Raw genomic sequence first — 20,068 nt, 5'->3', positions numbered from 1 at the left:
AAAAGGGATAAGCACTGCTATTTCTAAAAAATATAAATTCTTTCTTTCCCTGAATAAATATAGAACTTTTGGGTCCCATCTTCACTGTTCCTTCCTTTTCTTTTTTGTAGTACAGTAGCAAGACTTCATTTTGCAACCTAAAGTATATGTGGGCAACAGTAGGCAGGGAAGTGTTTACAATGTCATTTACTTTGCAGACTTCAGCTATGATATTTGTTTCAAAATGATGGTAACAGTGTCTTAATAATATAAATAATTGCAAATATTAGGCTTGAAGACATGTGCTCAGTTAATGCAGCCAAAAAATTATATCAATCAACCAATCAATCAATCAATCAATCAATATTTTAATTAAATTTGAGGGGAAAATTCAAAACAGCGACACTAACACTGTACACAAAAACCACTGTAATAAGGTCATTCAAGAGTATAAATTCATTATACAGATGGAATGTTTTAGTAGCAATTTATCAAAAGCTTTCAGTAATACCTTTCACTGAGTTTTATAAAATATTCTTCAGTCATTTCAGAGTATTTTAAATTTAATTAATCACAGTATCAAGCTTGTCCAAAAAGACACCAAGACTAAATTATTTATGGAAAAGTGAAGGACTCAAATCATTCAGTAATCTCTCAATCTAAATTTTTGTAGCATATTAGATTAAAATAGCTCCAAATTATCCATTTGGGAACTGATTCATTAACAAATACAGACTAATCCATCAAAAGGATAATGACTTTCTCTGAAGAGTCAATTTTTTTTTTATCCTGCATGCATCTACATTCAATTTTAGCAAGGCCATGAAGCAAACAAATAGTATCTTGTATGCTATGCCTAGATTTTCTTTTTTTAAAACAAGAACAATACCCGTTGGGCCAAACCTTCACCTCATACAAATTGTTATCTCCTCTAATTACATTAAGTCATGTAAGAAGCTTAGCCCTCACTTTCTGACCATCAACTCATAATATAGAAGCATCTAATGACTTTTGTGCAATTTGTCATCAAGGGTCCCATTTAAGAGCATCTGGAGAAATTAACTTATTTTTTGGTGCAAAATGATTTTTCTGTGGCATCTTTTGCCCTACAGTAATATGTGGTCCTGTTTTGAGCAGCTTTTCTACTTTTCAGTTTCCAAAAGGATTTATTGCATTAAGGTGGTCAATGACTAAAAGCTGGTCATTGTTACCACTGTTACTAATTGAAAGATGGTACCAATCATTTCTAGAATGTAACTTAAGCATTAGTTCTCCTAGTTCACATTCTTTGATAATCTCCCAATTAATTCTATGTACACACAAGAGTTGTTTAGCAACACTAAACATCACCTCTAAATTATTTCTTTGATCTATAAAACTTCAGGATTTCAAATAATGTCCCCCACATATTTTTTTTTCCATGGTGAAATAAAACTGGAATTGGAAAGTTGTTTTACTATAAAGCTACTATAACAGTCTGATGGGTATAAGACAGGTGGGCTGGGACCTCTCCTCTGACACTGACTGACATTAAAAATCATTTTAGTTTTCACCAGGCTAGAAAGTATTTTTTTTCCAATGTTTTTTTCTTTTTTTTTCTATTCTAATCAGTGTTTATTTCATACAAGACAGAACTCCCCCAAGACAGCTCCACCAAGTTCCAGTAGGAAAGCAACCCATGCTGTCATATATTTCAAGCTGCTGATATTACTCCATACAACAGGTTATGCACTAGTTCTGAGCTCAGTCTTGTGGGATTACAACTTGTTCTATATTCAGTTTCATGTTTTCCATGTTTCAGTCAGTTCAACTAACTGCAGAAACTGTAGAACCGATGACTTTCATGAAATCTGTGACTGTTAGTCTAGTGTTTAGGAAAGTTATGTTTTGCCTTGTTTTGCCAGGCAATGGACCTGATGGAGTGTTAATCTTAGTGTACTGTATGACCAATCAGATCACCAGGAGTATCTCAGACCTTTGGTTATGAAAATTTTGAGTATGAGCCTACAGGCTGTGTCCTGGAGAAGTCTGGTAAATAAAAAGTTTTTAAAAATTAATGTGGAAGTGAGGTGTAGTGTTCTTTTATCACGGTTCAAAATGTGTCAGAGAAATTGTTCAAGATGCATATATATGACGACAAAACTGGCATTTGCACTATAAAAAATGTGTCTCAGTAGAATATGCTGTGGCAGAAACTCAGGATCTTTCTCAATGGGTCTGCACATGAGGAATGAGAAACAGCTTCAGCTTTCCACAAAAAAATCTCTCAATTTTTCTTGTACTCCATATTCTTTACAGGACTAAAAGCTCTGTGTCAAACATCAGGCCTGTTTCATATCTCAGGCAAGTTGCTGAGGCATAGGAGATTTGAATCTGTCCCATTTACATTTTAAATCCTCATGCTGAGTATACATACGCATTCTCTAAAAAGATTTGATCACAGCTTGATGGCCATGACTTCAAATCTATCTGCTTATTCATGTATGTGGCTTTCAGCCAGTGAAAAGTTGATATCTGGATAGTAGGAATTGCATGGGTTGCATCTTTGGGACCTTGGCATGGTTTGTGTAACAGTGGCAGAAGTTTATTTTGGAGGGGTTTCCCATTTGTCTGTAAAAACAAAGTCTTCCCAGGACTTTCTTCATAATGCAGAATAGCAGTAGTGAAACCTTGAAGTTTTCACATTTTTGATTCACTTGGTCTTTTTCAGTACTTTATATGGATTTTATTCCTATTCAACATTAGAAGTACTGTTTTAAAAATTTATTGTGGAAAAAAAAAAAAAGAAACTTCAATTCAGACTTCTGAAAAAGCTTATCCCAAAATTTTGGTGCTGAAATATGGCATGCAGATGCATTATATAATACTTAGACTGGAACAGTTCTAATTATGAATGGCAGTTTCTAGGCTGATCCAAGCATATTTTTTTTTATTTTCTGGTCCAAAATAGCTCCTGTTAGAATTGTAACAAAATATTTATAGTCAATCATAAGCAGGAAAAGAGAATAAAGAGAGAAAATCAGCTGTTCCTTGCAGAAACAGAGTACGCAGTATGCTGGTAGACACCTGTTTCCAAAATATTTAATTTTGGTACAGTTTAGGACTGCCTGATGTCTAATTATATACTAACTATAGACACTGGTCGTCCAGGACTGGACCCAATTCAGTGGAAAAAATCTACCTTGCTTACCATGTTTTCTTCATAGGAAAAATGGAATGGCAATTTACAGCATATGAGCCCAGGTACCTGATGGCTTTTTCTGATGTAGCAGTGTAGTGCTTGAAGTGGATGTGTGAGCTTCTTTATTTAAGTTTAGGAAGATAAAACAAAATGATGGTGATTTCTATAAGAAAAAATTTGTGGTTCACCTAATGGTGAGTTTGGCTCACTAGGACAAGAGATCCCCAGTCCTGGATAAAAGTTGTCAGTACTATCACTTCTGCAGATGCACACAGAGCAATGCTCAGTTTTGTAATCATACAGTTCAGGACAAACTTCTTAAGTGGACGAGACAATACATTAAAAAACAGGTGAGTATTCTGTTTAATTTGACATCCATAGGTTATGTTTAAATATTTAGGAAATACTTCATCACATAGTAAATCCAAGTAGAATAAAGTATCACTGCCACACCAGCTTATTAAGCTTTAGTCTCAAAAAGATGTGTGAGCAAAGTGTCTATGATAAGGTGCAGAAATTTATGTGCATAGCTATTCTGTTGTCTAGTATTGTGCTGTTCACAGCTGTATGGAGTAATTAGGCACAAACCACAGCCAATGTATCCTGAATATACCTAACATTATCTGGCTGAGCTGGTGATGATTCTTTCCTTTAGAGTGATCATAGTTACCTGCCTGGGTTGCAGATTGAAAGTGCTGCTCAACCTTCTGGCCGAGTTACTGATTAAGAAGATGATCATCTGTCTTGTTTTGTTTCAGGAGGGTACTTCTGGCTTGTACTGGACATCTATAGGCTTCTCTCATTTGAGAAAAATACTGGTAGGATTTTAAAGACTTAAATAGCACATAAATATGTGAAAGTATTTAGGGAGGTTTTTAATAATTTGCCAATTACTCAGAACAGTTACTTGCTTTAAAGGCAAGAAATCTTGCTATTCTTCAGGTAGTTGTGGGGAGATGAGTGCGAATGGAGAAAAAATGGAGAATGTGTGCCATTTAAAGACACCTTCCAGAAGACATAAACAACTAGTGGTTATTTTTTTGTGTGAAATTCAGGGCAATGATATTAGAGAGCTAAGAGGAGCTTTTGAACATTTGTGCTATTCTCCAGGTCAGGATAATATGACTGAGACCCTTTAATGTGCAGTCCTGACTAGAAACATCATAATAGCAGCTCTTGCAGCAGAAATATACAGCTTTTATCTTACATAGCATAGTGAGTTATCTGAGAGGGAGGAGAGGATAAATTAGCCCTATATTTTTGGCCCTTGCAAAAAGGCTGTGATATAATATGTGATAATAATACCTGGCACCTCGAGTTAAGATTTACTCAATGTATTTAGAGCCTTCCTAGTCTCTATGAAACTAACTGGTAAGATGACTGGGATCAGAAGTTCCAGATGCCTCTCTACACTTGCTATATGGCTTTGACTCCAGCTCTGTAGTACTCTTCTTTGTGAAGTCACTTCTGATAACGTCAGGTTCATTAGCCCTATGTTAAATGAGGGCAGAATATCTCCTGGTGAGTAGTGCTGAACCACAATAGCCTACATGAAATGGTTTTCATTTCACTAGGTAATGAATAGTTTTACTCTCTCCTTCCATGTTTTGGTATGTGAAGATTCATCGCAACACACAGCTTGCCTGGGTTTTCTTAATTGAAGAACACCCCATGCAAAAAGTCATTTAGGACTGTAACAGATGCATTGCTTTATTAAGGCAAAAGCAGTCTTGTTATCTGTCACTTTGTGGCTGATGTGAAAGCTCTGAATGGAGCGTTGGCATTATCTGTTTGACAATGATTTGATGCAATGCTACACTGTGCTATAAATTAGTGTCAAGAAGCAAAATGCTAATGATAGAGGCTCCTCTATGCACTAGTGACTTAAATAGCATATTTCTTTAAAATTCAACAGTGACTCACTCTCTTTTTATAAAACCCCTCTGAGCTATTTAAATAATGCCATGAAGTTCCTTTGATTCTGAATACTTTGGTGTTTACTTGAATAACTTTCAAAACAATCTTTTGAGCATTGTACTGAGTAATACCTTGAAACCTAGTTCTTTGTGTAGCCAGATTTTTTTTCAAAGAAATGTTTGATTATCAAGTAAAATGGTGGAACTCTGTTTGCTCATTTTCTACACTAAATGGAATTGAAACTGACAGTGGTTTTCTGTTCTTTCTTGGAGATTATAACAGAGCTAGGTGAAGTCCTGAGCACCATTTTAAATGTACTTATAATCTTTTAGGACTCTCTTTCATGTTATCAAATTGGTATTGACTAGAGAGAATTTCCTAGGATCGATGGAATCATTTTACTCTTGGATGCCTAGACCCTTCAGGCACACACTGACTGAGCCCTACTAAACTCAGTGGCACCATTACAGCTTAATTGGCTGGGGATTTAGACACATATATCAGGAGGATCTTTGCTCCAGTTTTGTGCATTGATGAACACTGCTGATGACACATAAGTTTTTCTCCAAGTTTCAAATGCAAAGTTCAAGTTCTTTGTATCCAGGGAAATATGTCAATGTATCAGCTTTCTGCTGCCATTTTCATCCCTGTACACAGATACTAGGCACTCTCAAAGCACTTTTGGATTGAAGTAATTCCCAAAACAGTGCTATTGAAAAAGAAGTCTTTGTTGTTGAAGATCTATTATATTCTGCTAATATCTCCCTACTGCAGATATTATCTACACACTGAGGGATGTAAAGAAATGAAAAGAGAATCCTCAAAAAGAAGAAAACGCATCTTGTAATTTAGGATATTTAATAGTGGGGTACTCTTTGCTTTTCAGAACAAAACAAAGATTTTAGAAGAATGTCTTTCCAAACCAGACCTGAACAGATGACAAAAGAATTCCTTCCCAAGCCCGAGATCTTTCTGTCACCTATAATTTCATCTTGTTGTGTAGAAAGGTTGCGAGGTGGCAAATGACTTCTGCAGCAAAAGGGAGGGAAAATAACAATGGTTTCAATGAAGAGTGCCTTCTAGTGAAGACATATTCTGAAGAATGACTCTTTTAACAGTCCCAAAAGTTGCTACAGGGCTTCTAATTCAAATACCTCAGGTCATTTATATATAGAGACAAAAGTTGCAGAAAAGGATATTTCGGTAACCATCACTTAATCTGAAAAATGATTTATCATTTGAAAATATCATCCTACTCTGCACCTGGAAAGGAACTGGAAAAAAAACTGTCATTAACTGATCATAAGTATCAGTATAAGGTATAAAATATCTTGTAACAGACTGGTCATTTTTGTACCACTTGAAAGTCTCTGAAAGAAAATTATTAGTAATATTCTGACAGAAAAAATAATCATTTTGGCTAAATATATCCTGCAGGTATTACTAAGAAAGTCCTCCCTCAGGTCTAAATTGTGTTTCACATATAAATGGAAGTACAAATTGTCCTTGTTCCATGCCAAATGCAGTTATGAACAATGACATGTCTGGAAATATTTAAGTTATCAATCCTAAAATCCATGTGTGTTTCAGTGAGGAGAAAAATCTAGCTACATGTCACTTCCAGACTAGACATACATAGCTGAGGAATGACAAAATTACTTATTTGCAGTTTCATATCGACAGATTTTTTTTAACGCCAGCAGTTAAATAACCTAAATTATTCTCATAGCACCCATACCAAAAGTGAAAGAATCAAAGGATGAAAACCCATCACAGGGCAACGTGCACACCTACAGGTTCTGTTTATGGAGCAGGGTAGTTTTCACTCCAGAGCTCTACTTTCTCTTTAGTGTTCACTTAAGATAATTTTTATACATTGAACATACAAGTTGTCTTCATGATTACTTAATTCAAATAATTCATTAGGAAGAAACAAAGAAATATCTTGTAAGGGAGTATCTGTTCAATGGCAGGAAGGGTAGACAGAGCAGCTGAATTTGTTAGTGTTAGGAGGATGTTTACAGAAAAAGGTAAGGAAGACAAGAGAGGTGAGGACAAAAAGAAAGAAATTAGGAAAAGATAGTATAAGAAAGGAAAATCAAGGGAACAGGAGATAAAAGGTGTAACAGAAGACTCATACGAAACAAATTCTTGGATGCCTTAGAGTGGCTGCCCATGATGTGTCTTGTGTGTAACACACCACCTCGATTATGAAGCTCTAGCAGCAACCCTGTTTTACTGCTGTCACTAGAGGCAAAATACAGACACTAGGAAGTTCATTTAAGGGAAAGAGATTGCAAATGGGTGCATTCAGGACAAGGCAATGAGTTGTATTTCTTATTCTCTTGGGTTCTTTTACTCCTACAGTCTTGTTTTTCTCCCTAGATTCATGCACAGTTGTCACAGCCAGTACTTCCAACTTTGTTTTCCCATTTCTTTGTCAACAGTTTTTGCACACCATTTTGACTCAATGAAACCCAAAACTTGCAGATGTGGGACAGAGGACTCACTCCAATCCCAGTGCAGAGGCAGAGGAAGTTAGCATACTTCCCTTTGTCTTTCCACTATTAGTAATTCTCAGAAGATCACAATTGCCTCCCCACACTCCCACATTAGAAAACTTTACCTAAGTGTTTCACCAGATGATCCCCTTCTTTTCCACAAGTTCACCAGGCTGCTGGAGCGGCTGGCGGCTGAAGATGACTTTCCATCTCCTACATGCATGCGGACTACTGTCGATGTGGTAAACGCACTGCGCACATTCCTCTCTGGCTTAGCGAGTATGATGTAGACCTTGGGCACAAACATACAGCCAAGGGCCACCGTGGCACTCAGACTCACTGAGAAACACATGGTGATTATCTTGTAGTTGCTTCCAAAATATATTGGCACAAAAGCCAGCCAAATGATGCAGGTGGTGTACATGGTGAAGGCAATATATTTTGCTTCGTTGAAATTAGCTGGGACATTTCTTGTCTTAAATGCATAAAAGGTGCAGCTCAAAATTAATAACCCATTATATCCAAGGGGAGTCACAACACCCAAGTTGGTGGTGTTACAAATCAGGTAGACCTCTCGGATGCTTGGGTAATCATGCATTATATCTGGTGGCTCCATTATAAAGAGGGCAACTATGATGCCTAATTGTATACATATCAAGATAAATGCAATAACCAGCTGGGCGCAGGCACTCATGAACCTAGGTTTCTTTGTACAGATTTTCTTCTTACTTCCAGCCAGGATTCTTGCAATGCGGTTGGTTTTAGTTACTAGAGCAGAATAACTCATAGCCGGCGAGAGGCCGATGCCAATTCGCTGAAGGTAACAGTAAATCTGTTGAGGTTTTGCAATCAGACAGAAAGTGCACAAGTAACCCAAGCAGATGCCGGCCAGAATGATGTAGCAAAGTTCTCGGCTGGATGATTTGACCACTGGAGTATCACGGTACATTATGAACACAATTGTAACAAACAGCGTGGCCAACAGACCCAGGCATGCAAAAACAACAGCTGCAATTGGTTCGGGATCGCCCCATCTGAGATACTGGACTGGGATGAGGTCACAACCTACAGAAAAAGAAAAAGAGAAAGGTAAACTGAAGTATGTAGATGTGAGATTCGTTAAGGATAGTTAGAGATTTTCCTGGTATTTCTCTTCTTTTTCGTTTTTCAGGAAGCTGCCATTGTGTGGAGTGTAGGCTCAGGTGGTGTTAAAATAAAGTCAATATAATGGCACAATAAATATACTTCAATGACAGCTTATTTCAGCAATACAATTTATCTGGAATAGAACATGATGACCAAGCTGATTAAGATGTCACGTCTCACAGTGCAATTTTGCCTTTTAAATACTATTAAATATAAGAATTTATGAGCAAGTTGCACTACCTCAGTATAAAGTGCTTCAGAGTTCTCCGCATACTATTTGCACTCAAAGGACTAGATGTCAATCCTACTAATTATACTGTACACTATGAAGGATATTGGTATTTGCTAAATGATTATGGAGAGAAATCTTGCAGATTCTAACTGTCCAAAAAAGAGTGTTTCTCAGATTTTCTACCTTTTTTCTAACAAAAATTTTCTGCAATTGGACTCGTAAGTAACAGGTAATCTGGAATGGCACACCGTACTCACTTCTTTTTTCTGCTACTTGTCCTTCTGAAATTTCTGAAAAATTAAAACCTAATATAAATTGTGAAATAAAATTGAACCTAATAAATTAGCAACAAAGCTGAATTAGCAGTGCAACCCATTTAAGGATACTTGTTTTTCAGTTTCGCATAGGTTTTAGTAAATCATTCTATACATCTGGGTCATATGAAGTCAAAAAGGCTTTTAATTCTACAGTGTACAGATCAATAGACAGGAGTAAAAGCTATCAGAATACTTGTTGCTGGCATCCTTTCTTCTTCCCTCCTTTGTGTATGTACTGTCAAGGCTGGATAGATATTTCTGCTTTCTAGCCAGTCTATGATCTCTTCCAGGATTTCTGGACAGACATAGTAGCTGTGCTGCTGACTATAGCCATAAGCGCATGATGGCATCCATCTTGCATTTTATTTCCAAAAACTGAATCTCCTGTTCAGGTCCTTCAACCTTGCTTGTTTTCATCACTTTCACTGAAGATGCAGATGCAGATTCTGGTGTCCTGTGGCACCAGAATATATTATACCAGTACCTACCAACAAAAGATTTGTTCTCTACTGCCCGTCAGCAGGTGATATCCAGGTACGTCCTGGGAAGTAGGGCTTCAGTAAATGTAGCAGTTGCTCCAGAACAAAAATATCATAACAAAAAATGCACACACCCATACCTTTCTCTTAGATTTTATTGTTGAGCAGACATCATATAGTATGGGATATCCCTTTGGTCAGTTTGGGTCAGCTGTCCTGGCTGTGCCCCCTCACAAGATCTTGCTTATGCCCAGCATACTGGTGAGGGAGGCATGTTGGAGAGACAGCCTGGAAAAATGACTGCTGCGTTATGAACATGTCTGTAGCTACCAATGAAAAGCACAGCACAGTGAGGGCTGCTATGGGGAAAATGAACTCCATCTCAGCTGGACACAATACAGTAATAAAAAAGGGGACCACCTTGATATTCTGAAATCTGATATTCCTGAAAACAGTGATCATGCTGGCATTGCCAGCCAGGGCAGGACAGCAGGGAATGGATGATGGAATGGAGAAAATGCAACTAAAACCTTTTATTTCCCCTATACTCGTGTTCAGCTTAATTGCAAAATTTAAATTACTTCAAAATTTTGTATTTTTATAATCATGTTGCTGTCTTCTGGTTAGGTCATGCAGGAGAGTGTCATCCGGACTTGTGGCTTGTGACAAGGCACTTCAAGCTGTGAAGATGAAGTACCAGCTGCTCACTTCTGTATTTTCTGCAGTGAGGGTATTTAGGACTATCTGCTGGATATGTGGATGCCAAGAAATTTCAATTAATTAGGCAACCTGAGATCCCAATTAATTGATGAGCAGGAGTAAATGTAGATATCAGGACTATAATTTGGGAATTTCTACATGTGAGATTTATTGTATGCCTTTTCCTGTATTTTATGTGGAGTTTAGAGTTTTCCAAATCTGCCACTAACATTCTTAGTGGTAAAATAATTTCATTAAACAGTATGGTTAGATATTAGACCTAGCTCCTTTCTTCAAGTATTTTTGCATTCTGTATCTCTACAGAAATAATATTTTTGAAGATATAATACCTTCAATCAGGTGGCAAAAGTACAAGGCAGATACTTCTGTATTCTTGAAGAGAGTGGAAAAATCAGTACGGCTGGGATCAATGAGTCTTTGACATTAGTGCAGTTAAAATATACAAATTTGCAGTCACTTTAGTGTAAGAGAATTGGCCTTCTTACTGAATACAGATTTATTTGCCATCCATACTTGCCTGCTTTTATGTGAAAAGCTTTCCCTTGCATTAATAAAATTATTAGCACACCTAAATGTAAGAAAGACATTAGATTTTCATGTAACATTCTCATTGCATTAGTTAATGATACCGTTTTAACCCTTGCTGGTTTTATGGATTTACTTATTCAGCATTCAGTGTGAGGGAGACACTGTATTTCTTTCTGACATTTTCAAGTTTCAAGTAGCACACTAATCACATCACAAAAAGCAGCATTTTACACAAGTGAGAGTATTAAAAAAAGGTGAAAACAAGAAGGAATGTTTTGTGTGTGTTGTGTACAGATATCCCATTTGGGTTCTTCCCCAGGAAGTTTTATAAGTAAGCAACCTCTAAATCTATTTCTGATTTTAGTAAGATTTAACTAATATTTTGTGAAAACAAATAGTTTCTGGCTGCTAACACTGCTATATATTCTTGATAGGAAACTTGAGGAGAAAAGGTCTTTATCTGGCAACTGGCCTTTGCATGCAGACAATGATATAGGGGCTAAATTTTGCCTCATTTCTAACATTGTAGCAGAGGTGAATCATAACCAAGTGTTTCTCATTAGTTGCAGACTATTTCATGCCTTCCTTGCTTTATTACTCTTTTTACATTCTCTTGATGAAATACCTGAGAAAAGAGTTGAAAACTTGTCGTATTTTTCCCATCACTGAGTATACTTTACAAGAAGATTGCTAAACTTTACAATGATTTATCCCTCAATTAAGATTTAAAGACTGGATCATCTTCATGAAACAATGAGTGGTGAAGTTTTCATATAATAATTTTGCAGGTAATTGTTTCTGACAATGGCACTTTTCAGAGAAGGACAGCTAGATCAAGTAAAAGAAAGATGGGAAAACAACACTGTGACTGTTCTTGTTAGATTGATGACCAGGACTATACCAAGACAAAAGCTGAAAAATGTTACCACAAAAAGAACTCATTCCTGTCAATGGCCATGACAATGTCCCACCACCTATGTCTTATACTTTATCAACGTTTCCAAGCACCTGGAAAATTTTCTCTCCTAGCTGGCTCAGAAACAGGTAGAACAAAGCCAGCAGTCTTGTCCTGTGGTGCCCACAGTGTGCTGAGGCACTAAGGTGATCTTTGGCTTGTGGAAAGGCTGTTTGGACCCAGTCCAATTTGGAGCAGGTGTTGAGTTGTTCTGTGCTCAGGGGTGCCTGGAGCTCCAGTAAAATTGGCATAAAACTGTTCTGCTGGCCAGAAAGATAGCCAGTGTGTAGCAAGACACCAGACACACATGTGAATATCAAGATGAGCAGATAGAAAAAATCAGAATTCCATTTAACATGCTAGGGAAAGGTTTTCTTGAAGGACCACCAAAAATCACCAAGAAAATACAGGATGTCTAAGGATCTTCTGAGAAAAAAAAGTAGTTTCTGATATTTTGGAAAAGCCTCTAGCTACTTCATGGATGGACTCAATTTTGCCATGAACAAGGAGAAGAAATGCTCTTGAAGGCCTGACCACTGCCATAGGTCAATTAGTAGGTCTATTACTATAGTGTCATCTTTCTGTAGAGGCAAATTTGTCCCTTATTTCTGATCTTTCATATTGCTTTAAAATTAGTTCATCTGGGAGAAGAGTTTACAGATATAAAGCACTATGTTATAGACCATATTTCCTGTGGATTTGATTCTTAGCACTGTTTTAATTTATTATTACAGCCTTGACACCTAGAAGATGACTTCAGCATCCATAAAAATGCTCAGCTTAGCACTGAGAAATCCCTTCCATGGTAACCAATATAAAATACATAACTAAACTCTTTTCAAAGGTAAACTTGACAGAATAGGACTGTGAATAAGATTGACTCTGAAAAGTGAAGGTAATTCAACAAATTCTCTTAAGTTTACATCATGAGCTAAAGCTCACTGAATCTGCACATGGAGATTAAAACTGGCAGAAAATTTCTGCTGGTTTAATAAGTTCCAAATATTTTTCATTTGGATTTGGCATCCTGGTCAGCAAGTTTGACCTGTTAAAATAGATTTGGTTTTCTTGGTAATTTTTCAGACATCTTTCCAAGGTTATCAGAAGTCGAAACTTCATGGTTGAAAAGCAAACAACAACCCAGCCACATTTTAGTAATGAATGTGTCTTCATATGGTATTTAACACTCATTATTCAAAGTCTGTTTATGTTATGAAATGAAATATTTTATATTAATGCTTCTAAATTTTTCTCTCATTATAATCCCAAAAGATGGGAGAGGGATATCTTGATTAGTTATTTAGGCTTCCACATACATGGAAAGCTGAGATGCAAAAATGTCAGCATCGGAATAAAAATCTGCATAAAGCTGATGGGGTAGCTTTTATAATTTATTTTTTTCAACGCCAACATTATCCAAACAGAGGATTTCACTCTCCAGAGTCCTAGGGGACATATCAGGCCCCTGATTTTCACATGGAATCTGGACCATCTGAAGGGAGAGAGTACATTAACATGTGAGAACTTTGCTCTGGTGCTGTGGTAAATTGCTGTAGCCACCAGTCTTTTGCCCTGCTCTGATGGGACCTTTTGAACTTGCTACAATAGCAGGGCATGTGGAGGTGTTTTCTTAGCTGCTGCAGCTCCCAGACTGGCATTTTACTGAAACTATCAGCAAAGGTGGCTTTGCACAGGCAACAGAGGCAGCTGATGACTGGGCATGTGTGTATTCTGCTGCCTCTGCAGGGCAGGATTTGGGGTTGGTCACATCTTAAACCATGAAAGCTGGAGCACCTGCAGCTCAGGGGCTTGAGTCCCCAGTAACTGCAATATATGGATTTAGCTGTGCATTGCAGTAAGAGGCAAGGCCATGAATCTTAGAATAGTACATTAAAGTTACTTTGTGACCATATGGGAAATTATTCCTTAATTACACAAGTGTGCAGAATGATGGAAGCAACTGATGAATAACAACAATCAGGTCTATCCTTATGCCAGCTCTACTGTTTTGATTTAAGTTTCGCTAAAAAGTGCTGGCTCTCTGTGTTGTAAATGTTTGGTTCCAAATGCAAACTTCCCATAACATAAGGCACAATTACAAGTGGATCCTTCTGGCTTTGTTGGTGAGTTCCCCTTCATCCAGCTAGGGAGCCTCCAAGCGCTGCTTGTTGAGTTCAGCAATATTGAGTGAACTCACTTGAGCCTGAATGCTGTGTGGCTCATGCTGGACTGGAAGCTGAAGTTCATACCCTATCTGAAACAAGCAATTGAGGGAAGAAAAGTGTGCAAACCAGAACCAAAGGAGCAGAAAATGAGATCCTGGTCATAATATTGCCACCTGAAGCCTTTACTCATCCACATATACCTTTTCCAAGAGCAATAGAGTGAAAGTGACTTATGGCAATGGTTACATTTCGTTTGGAGTAAGAAAAAGGAAAGATAAATAAAGGGCACAGAAAACAGGACATTATCTCTGCTGATGTGCATCTATAACACTAGAAATAACCAGATGAAAATTGTGTTCTACCCTCAGTCTCAATTATAGCCTTAACAATTATGATCAAAAGCAAGATACTAGTAATGTTTCAGCAGAAAAATCAATGTCAACACAGACTAAATTGTGTTCTGACCTACGTCAGACAATTGCTGAAATCACCCATGGCTAAGACATTTTTGCAAGAGGGAATACAAGGAAGCAGCCTGATGGGAGCAATCAGTTACCCTTTGAAAATATTTTGGGCAAGAGATTAATCACCTTTTGCTTAGGTGAGGGGCAGAATCCAGTCTTATGAGACAACTGAGGCTCAGACCCTGCCACACACATTTTTCAGTCCTTTCCATCCAAGGGTTTTTTGGATAATCCACCTCTTATCTGTCACTTCCAGATGGGCAGAAAAATCATGACACTGTTATCCCAGCTTTACTGTACTTTATTTGGTGAAAGCATTTTTGTAGCTATAGAAAAAAAATACATATTTCTGATATATACTCTCACCCTTGAATGGCAAAGAAAACATTTCAAGAGGTGTAAATAGTTAAGCTCCTATTTCCATGGGAATCCAATTAAGAAAATCAAATAGTCAGCATATTTAGAATACATAGAGACTGAGAAAAATGTCAATACAACCTGAAAATAATCCAATTGTCACTGAAATTAATATAATCTAATTTTCTTGCCATTCCTGAGGTCACTAGACAAAACTTTGGTTTTAATGTTGTTGTATGTTGTCCTTGAATGTCAGAAAGACAGAATAATTGCTTCTTTCTCACCTCAAATAGGTTTTTAAATGTTATTGGTAACTGAACCAAGATGTTACTACATAAAATGGAAAAGCTCTGAGACATTGAACAAAATTTATTTGGTCTTTCTAGAGCACCATTTTTGAATGCAGAAGGTCACATCCTCAGATTCTCCTAAAGCTTTTGAAAAATCATCATCAGCATTGGCCATCAGCACTAAGTAAATCCCTCCACCTCTATCTAAACTTGCATGGCATCTATTTCTCTTCCACCTACTGTGAATTCTTTGAATCTTCTGCAAAGAAGAGCTTTGAGGAAGAGTGGAGTGACTGGCGTATACTTCTGGATTTAAACCACTGAGTTCCTCCTGCTGTTACTGAGTCCGTGGCTGAGCCATGCTGCCCACATAAATGTGTAAATTGATGCTGTATTGTAGGGATGCTCCCAACATAACACATGGGGACTTAGAGGAGCTACAGCAGATTGGGAAACTTAACTTGATATTAAGCCAGGAGGAAGAAAATTACTTCTGGTACATGTTGGGATAGTACATATAAATCTTAAGAAAAGGAAGCAACTTACTAGGTTTCTGTCCAAGGAGGAGCCTGATCCCTGGGGAATTTTGCATGCAAAAGCAATCTGAAATTTGTGACAAAATAAAATATGGGCAGTTAATTTCTCTTTCTTGTCTCACCTTCACTTCTAGGTGGAGACATTTTCCAGTAACTGATTTAATCAAGAGAAACTCTTGTTCCCACTTACCTTTACCACTACGTTCGGATTCTCTGCACTTTTCTGTACTTCAGCACTTCAACGTCTCTTTCTGTTCTGAGAATAACTTTGTTTTCCTACACATATTGCATCCCTTCTGTCTTCCCCCTACTGCATCTGCATTCTGATATTCCACAGGTGGCTGAAAAAGTGCATTAATCTATCTTCCTTTCTGTCAGTAACATCCCTGCCATTACATGTTTTATTTAGTGAACTTTGTGGCACAAAACTGATGCTGATCATTGAGCATAGGAAAGACGTAAACAATGTTTTGCTATGTGAGTCAAGAAAGGATTCCAAATAAGTTTTTATCCAAGGTCAGATCACTGGCAAATAGTGAGGTGCAGCTCCATGTTGAAAGCCATTTCAGATGCGTGGCTGATAAATTTACAGGACTCTCATCTGAAGGTGATCATGCAGGGAAGACTTATTCTAATGAGTTTTTGTATGTGTAGCCTTGTGGAGCTGACATTTCCTAGGAAATGACTTTATCAAGCAGCAAAGAGACTTAGTATGCTGCAGTATCAGATGTAGGGGCATTTCAAGGACATTGCTGTATACTTTAATAAACAGAAAGGAAATTTCCTTGCCAGAATATAAAATAGACCAACCTCTCCTTACTTTTAATGCACATTTATTACTAAATCCTATGTTTTAAACAAGATTGAGAGGCAGATTTTTTATAAGTGCAAAAGTTGGCACTAGCATTAAAAATCATTAAAAATACATCTCATTATTTTGTATGGATAAGCTGGGAATAGATTTCTTAAAATCTCTTTGTGATACAAAGTTAAATAAGACAAGATCCAGCCATCATGCCGATAATCAGCTGGGTGGGGACTAGGCAGCTCTGAAGTTGTGAGATGGGTGTCCTATTACTAGGAGGGCACATTCCACCAGCTGTGCTTAAGGAGGCCAAAGAGGGGGGGAGTTTAGCTTCCAAATAGGGCCTGCCAAATTTGTGACTGGCTGAGAAACAAATGTTCAATCTTCTGAGGAACATTGCTTGGCACTGATGTCAAGGGTTCCTTTGTGTACAGATTGATTTTGGTCCCCATAAAGGCATAAAATGCACGTCTGAAGCCAGACGAATGGTTTGCAAAATGTAATTTTGCAAACAAACACAAAATGTTTGCTCATGTAATGCATAAATCTGTTGGTTTAAGTAAATATACAACTGATTTCCTTAAAAACAATCACTGATAGGTGGAAAACCATTGACTTAACCTACAAAAGCTTTTGAGGGTTCAACACATCCTACTTTTCCATTCTGAGGGGAAAGTGAGACTTTCAGAGGATGAATCATCCCATGAGACCACAACACCATGTCATGCTTGAACCATGGAAATTTTTATGTCCTGGGGAGCCAGCTCAAAGCACAGAGCCTGAGGGTCAACTTGGCGGCCTGGTCACTCCACTTTGCCTTATATATGGTGCTTACTGTCTAATTACACAAACTTCACCAAGCCAGTGGACAGTTCCTTCCCACCATTGGTTCTCTGGCTTCTCTGCTGACACTTAGAACAAATGCCGTCCTATCTGACTTGTAGCAGTTCCATTTTTAGCTGATCTATGCTGGGTAAAACCTCAGGTGCTCACCTAAGCAAGGGCATGAAATGGGATCTACAATATCTCAGACAAAATCCCTGGAGTCTGAAGAGCTAACCAGTTGCACTAGTTGACCTTCAAGAACTGACCAGCCTGGTGCAGTAACCTGATCCCTGCAACGTGGCCTTTGGAAGCTTCTGAGAAGAGTACCTCACATTGTAACCACACCCTCAATACTCTGCTTTTGGGGACACTTGCAACCTGTTCTCTTTTTCTCCCCTTCTCCACTCTCCTGGCACAAGAAATCTTTCCCTGAGAGAAGAAGACTTTGCTGGCTGGTTGCCGGTTGCCCAGGGAGGCAGAACTGGGGGAGAAGGGCTATGGGAGCATAGATGAAGCAGAACTTGAAAGTCCATTTTACTGCTCATCCAATTTTCTCAGTTGAAAAGTTTTTTTCTTGGGGAAAGTGTCATGTTTGACATTTTCTGAAAAGCACTCCATCAGTTTAACAGTTAAATAATATTCTTGCAATAATTTGGTGGCCAAGCTCATTTATCACAGCAATGCAACAGTCCTTAAACAGGAAAGGATTAACTTTGTAAATAAAAATCTGCTTAGAGGCCAAGCCTTGCCTTACACTCTCCCACTTACATAAATTCACACAGCAAACTGCATTTTCCTTTGTCTTCCCTCACACCTCAAAGTTTTTCCCCTCATCCACAGAAACTATATGCAAATCAAGTCTGTGACTTCTGGAAAAAAAACCTGTCTTTTCTCCCTGTGTCTGTACAAAGCCTGGCACAGTGAGAACATCATCCCTGAACAATGTTTTGAAGTGGTTTGTACTCTGAATGTTTGAATACTTGAATTCTGTTTCTTAGTCATAAAGAAGAGAGGCTGTGGGATACAATGATGGAGTAATTTGTCTCCAGAGAAGCCTAACTGGCATTCTGCAAAAGCATAGAGGTCTATGCCAAGGCAAGGATGAACACTCCAGAAGATTCTGTGCTCCAGAAGACTCTGATGAACAAAAGACTAATGCAGACCAAAGCCTGTTTGGAGAACTTGAGCTTTTAGCAGCAGTAACTACAGCAACTAAATAAGAACTTTGTCAGATTAAAAAAGAAGGTAGTGCACTATTCCTCTGCTTGGGGGGATAATGAAACTCTTAAATTTGATCTTTCTTAATAATTTCTCTGATAAGCACTTATTTTCTGTATAGGAAGGGAAAGATCTGTATTACCAGCTAGAGGTCAGGACAGGACTGAATATGAAATCGGGACTTTTTTTCTCTTCCCAAGATCTAGTAATTCAGATCTTTAGAAAGGAGTTGAACTATGTGAATAATTCCTGGATCAGGTTCAGGAGATAAATATCAGCTTCAGTTCAAATTTTATCTTTATCCCCATGTTCCCTCTGACCAAAACCATCTTCATACGCACCTGTATGTGCCATTTGTTTCTTTAGCTCATTAGATGAGCACTTTCATTGACAACACAAGCACAATCTCATCTCATTTACCTGTGAGGTCCTCGTTGGGCCAGGAGCCAAGCTGGCAGGCTTTGCATGTGTATTCATCAGAAACATATTCATTTTCTTTACAAGGAGTGCAGGTCCAGCAGCAACTCACTTCTCCTTTACGGATCACCTGAGACAAAAATTGACATTTTCTTTTAGCAGCATAAACACACGTTCATACTTACCCAATTGCTAATTCAAAATTTTTTTTTTGTTTTTCTAATAGATTTTTTGAAATTTAATTATTCCTTTTCATTATATGTTTTCAAAGATAAAATGTGACAAAAGTTCTTAGTTCCCCCATCATATAGGTACCAGAAGAATGAATCTACCAATCCCAGAGAATTATAAGTGGAGGCACAGAATGACAAAAAACATGAGGTTTTTCCCTCTTAGAATTTTCAAAGCTCCATAGATGTCAATGTGCCTGCAGAAGTCACTACATGATAGTGAAGACACATAATTCAGTCTAGTGTGGTCCATACAGAGAAACATGTCAACAGTAATATGCCCCTAAGTTTTAGCCACCCAAAGACTTTTGGGTGCTTATTTTTCATCCAATAGTGAGTGATTTATAAAAACTGATTTTTCCAGACAGCAAACTAAAGATGCTTTTTCCAGAATTATTTAATTGCTGCATTTCTAATTACCATTTAAAGGTGAGAATCTTTCTTCATTATAACATCTGACCCGATTACTCATTTAATAATTTACTATCAAATGTTATTGCATGCTTAGGATTGAAATGCAGATTTTTAAAGATTCTTATTTATCATCTCTGGGAACATCTGTGCTTCTTGTCAATATGACTTTCTTTTGAAAAAAAGTATTCCCAGTTTCTCTCGTCTTCTCAAACAGTTTACAAACAAATACTCCCAATTATAGCATAAGAAATAGGTTGACATTTTTATCTTTTGCAATGATGAATTCAGAAAGTGTATTCAAAGCCAAATGTCTTTATTGCCTTTTTAAATAAAAAACCAAACATGCAAAGGAGCATAATCAAAAAGAATGGGATTACTCTTTGCAATGCTAT

The 20,068-nt window shown here is 37.6% G+C and overlaps 1 protein-coding gene across 5 annotated transcripts in view; it reads right to left on the bottom strand.

Moving 5' to 3' along the window:
- The window catches only part of GRM5 (glutamate metabotropic receptor 5), a 238,689-nt gene that overhangs the window by 15,612 nt on the left and 203,009 nt on the right, over positions 1-20,068 (bottom strand). For all 5 annotated transcript variants that reach the window (XM_068181558.1, XM_068181556.1, XM_068181557.1 and 2 more), the window contains 2 exons: positions 19,036-19,162; positions 7,704-8,643 (listed from right to left, as the gene is read on the bottom strand). In XM_068181558.1, coding sequence (XP_068037659.1) covers positions 7,704-8,643; positions 19,036-19,162 — 1,067 coding nt within the window. The remainder of the gene's footprint in view (positions 1-7,703; positions 8,644-19,035; positions 19,163-20,068) is intronic.

This window comes from Anomalospiza imberbis, chromosome 2 (genome assembly GCF_031753505.1).
Source record: "Anomalospiza imberbis isolate Cuckoo-Finch-1a 21T00152 chromosome 2, ASM3175350v1, whole genome shotgun sequence".
Taxonomy (NCBI): Eukaryota; Metazoa; Chordata; class Aves; order Passeriformes; family Viduidae; genus Anomalospiza; species Anomalospiza imberbis.
The sequence above is the reverse complement of the archived record's forward strand: the minus strand, read 5'-3'. Positions and strand labels throughout refer to the sequence as shown.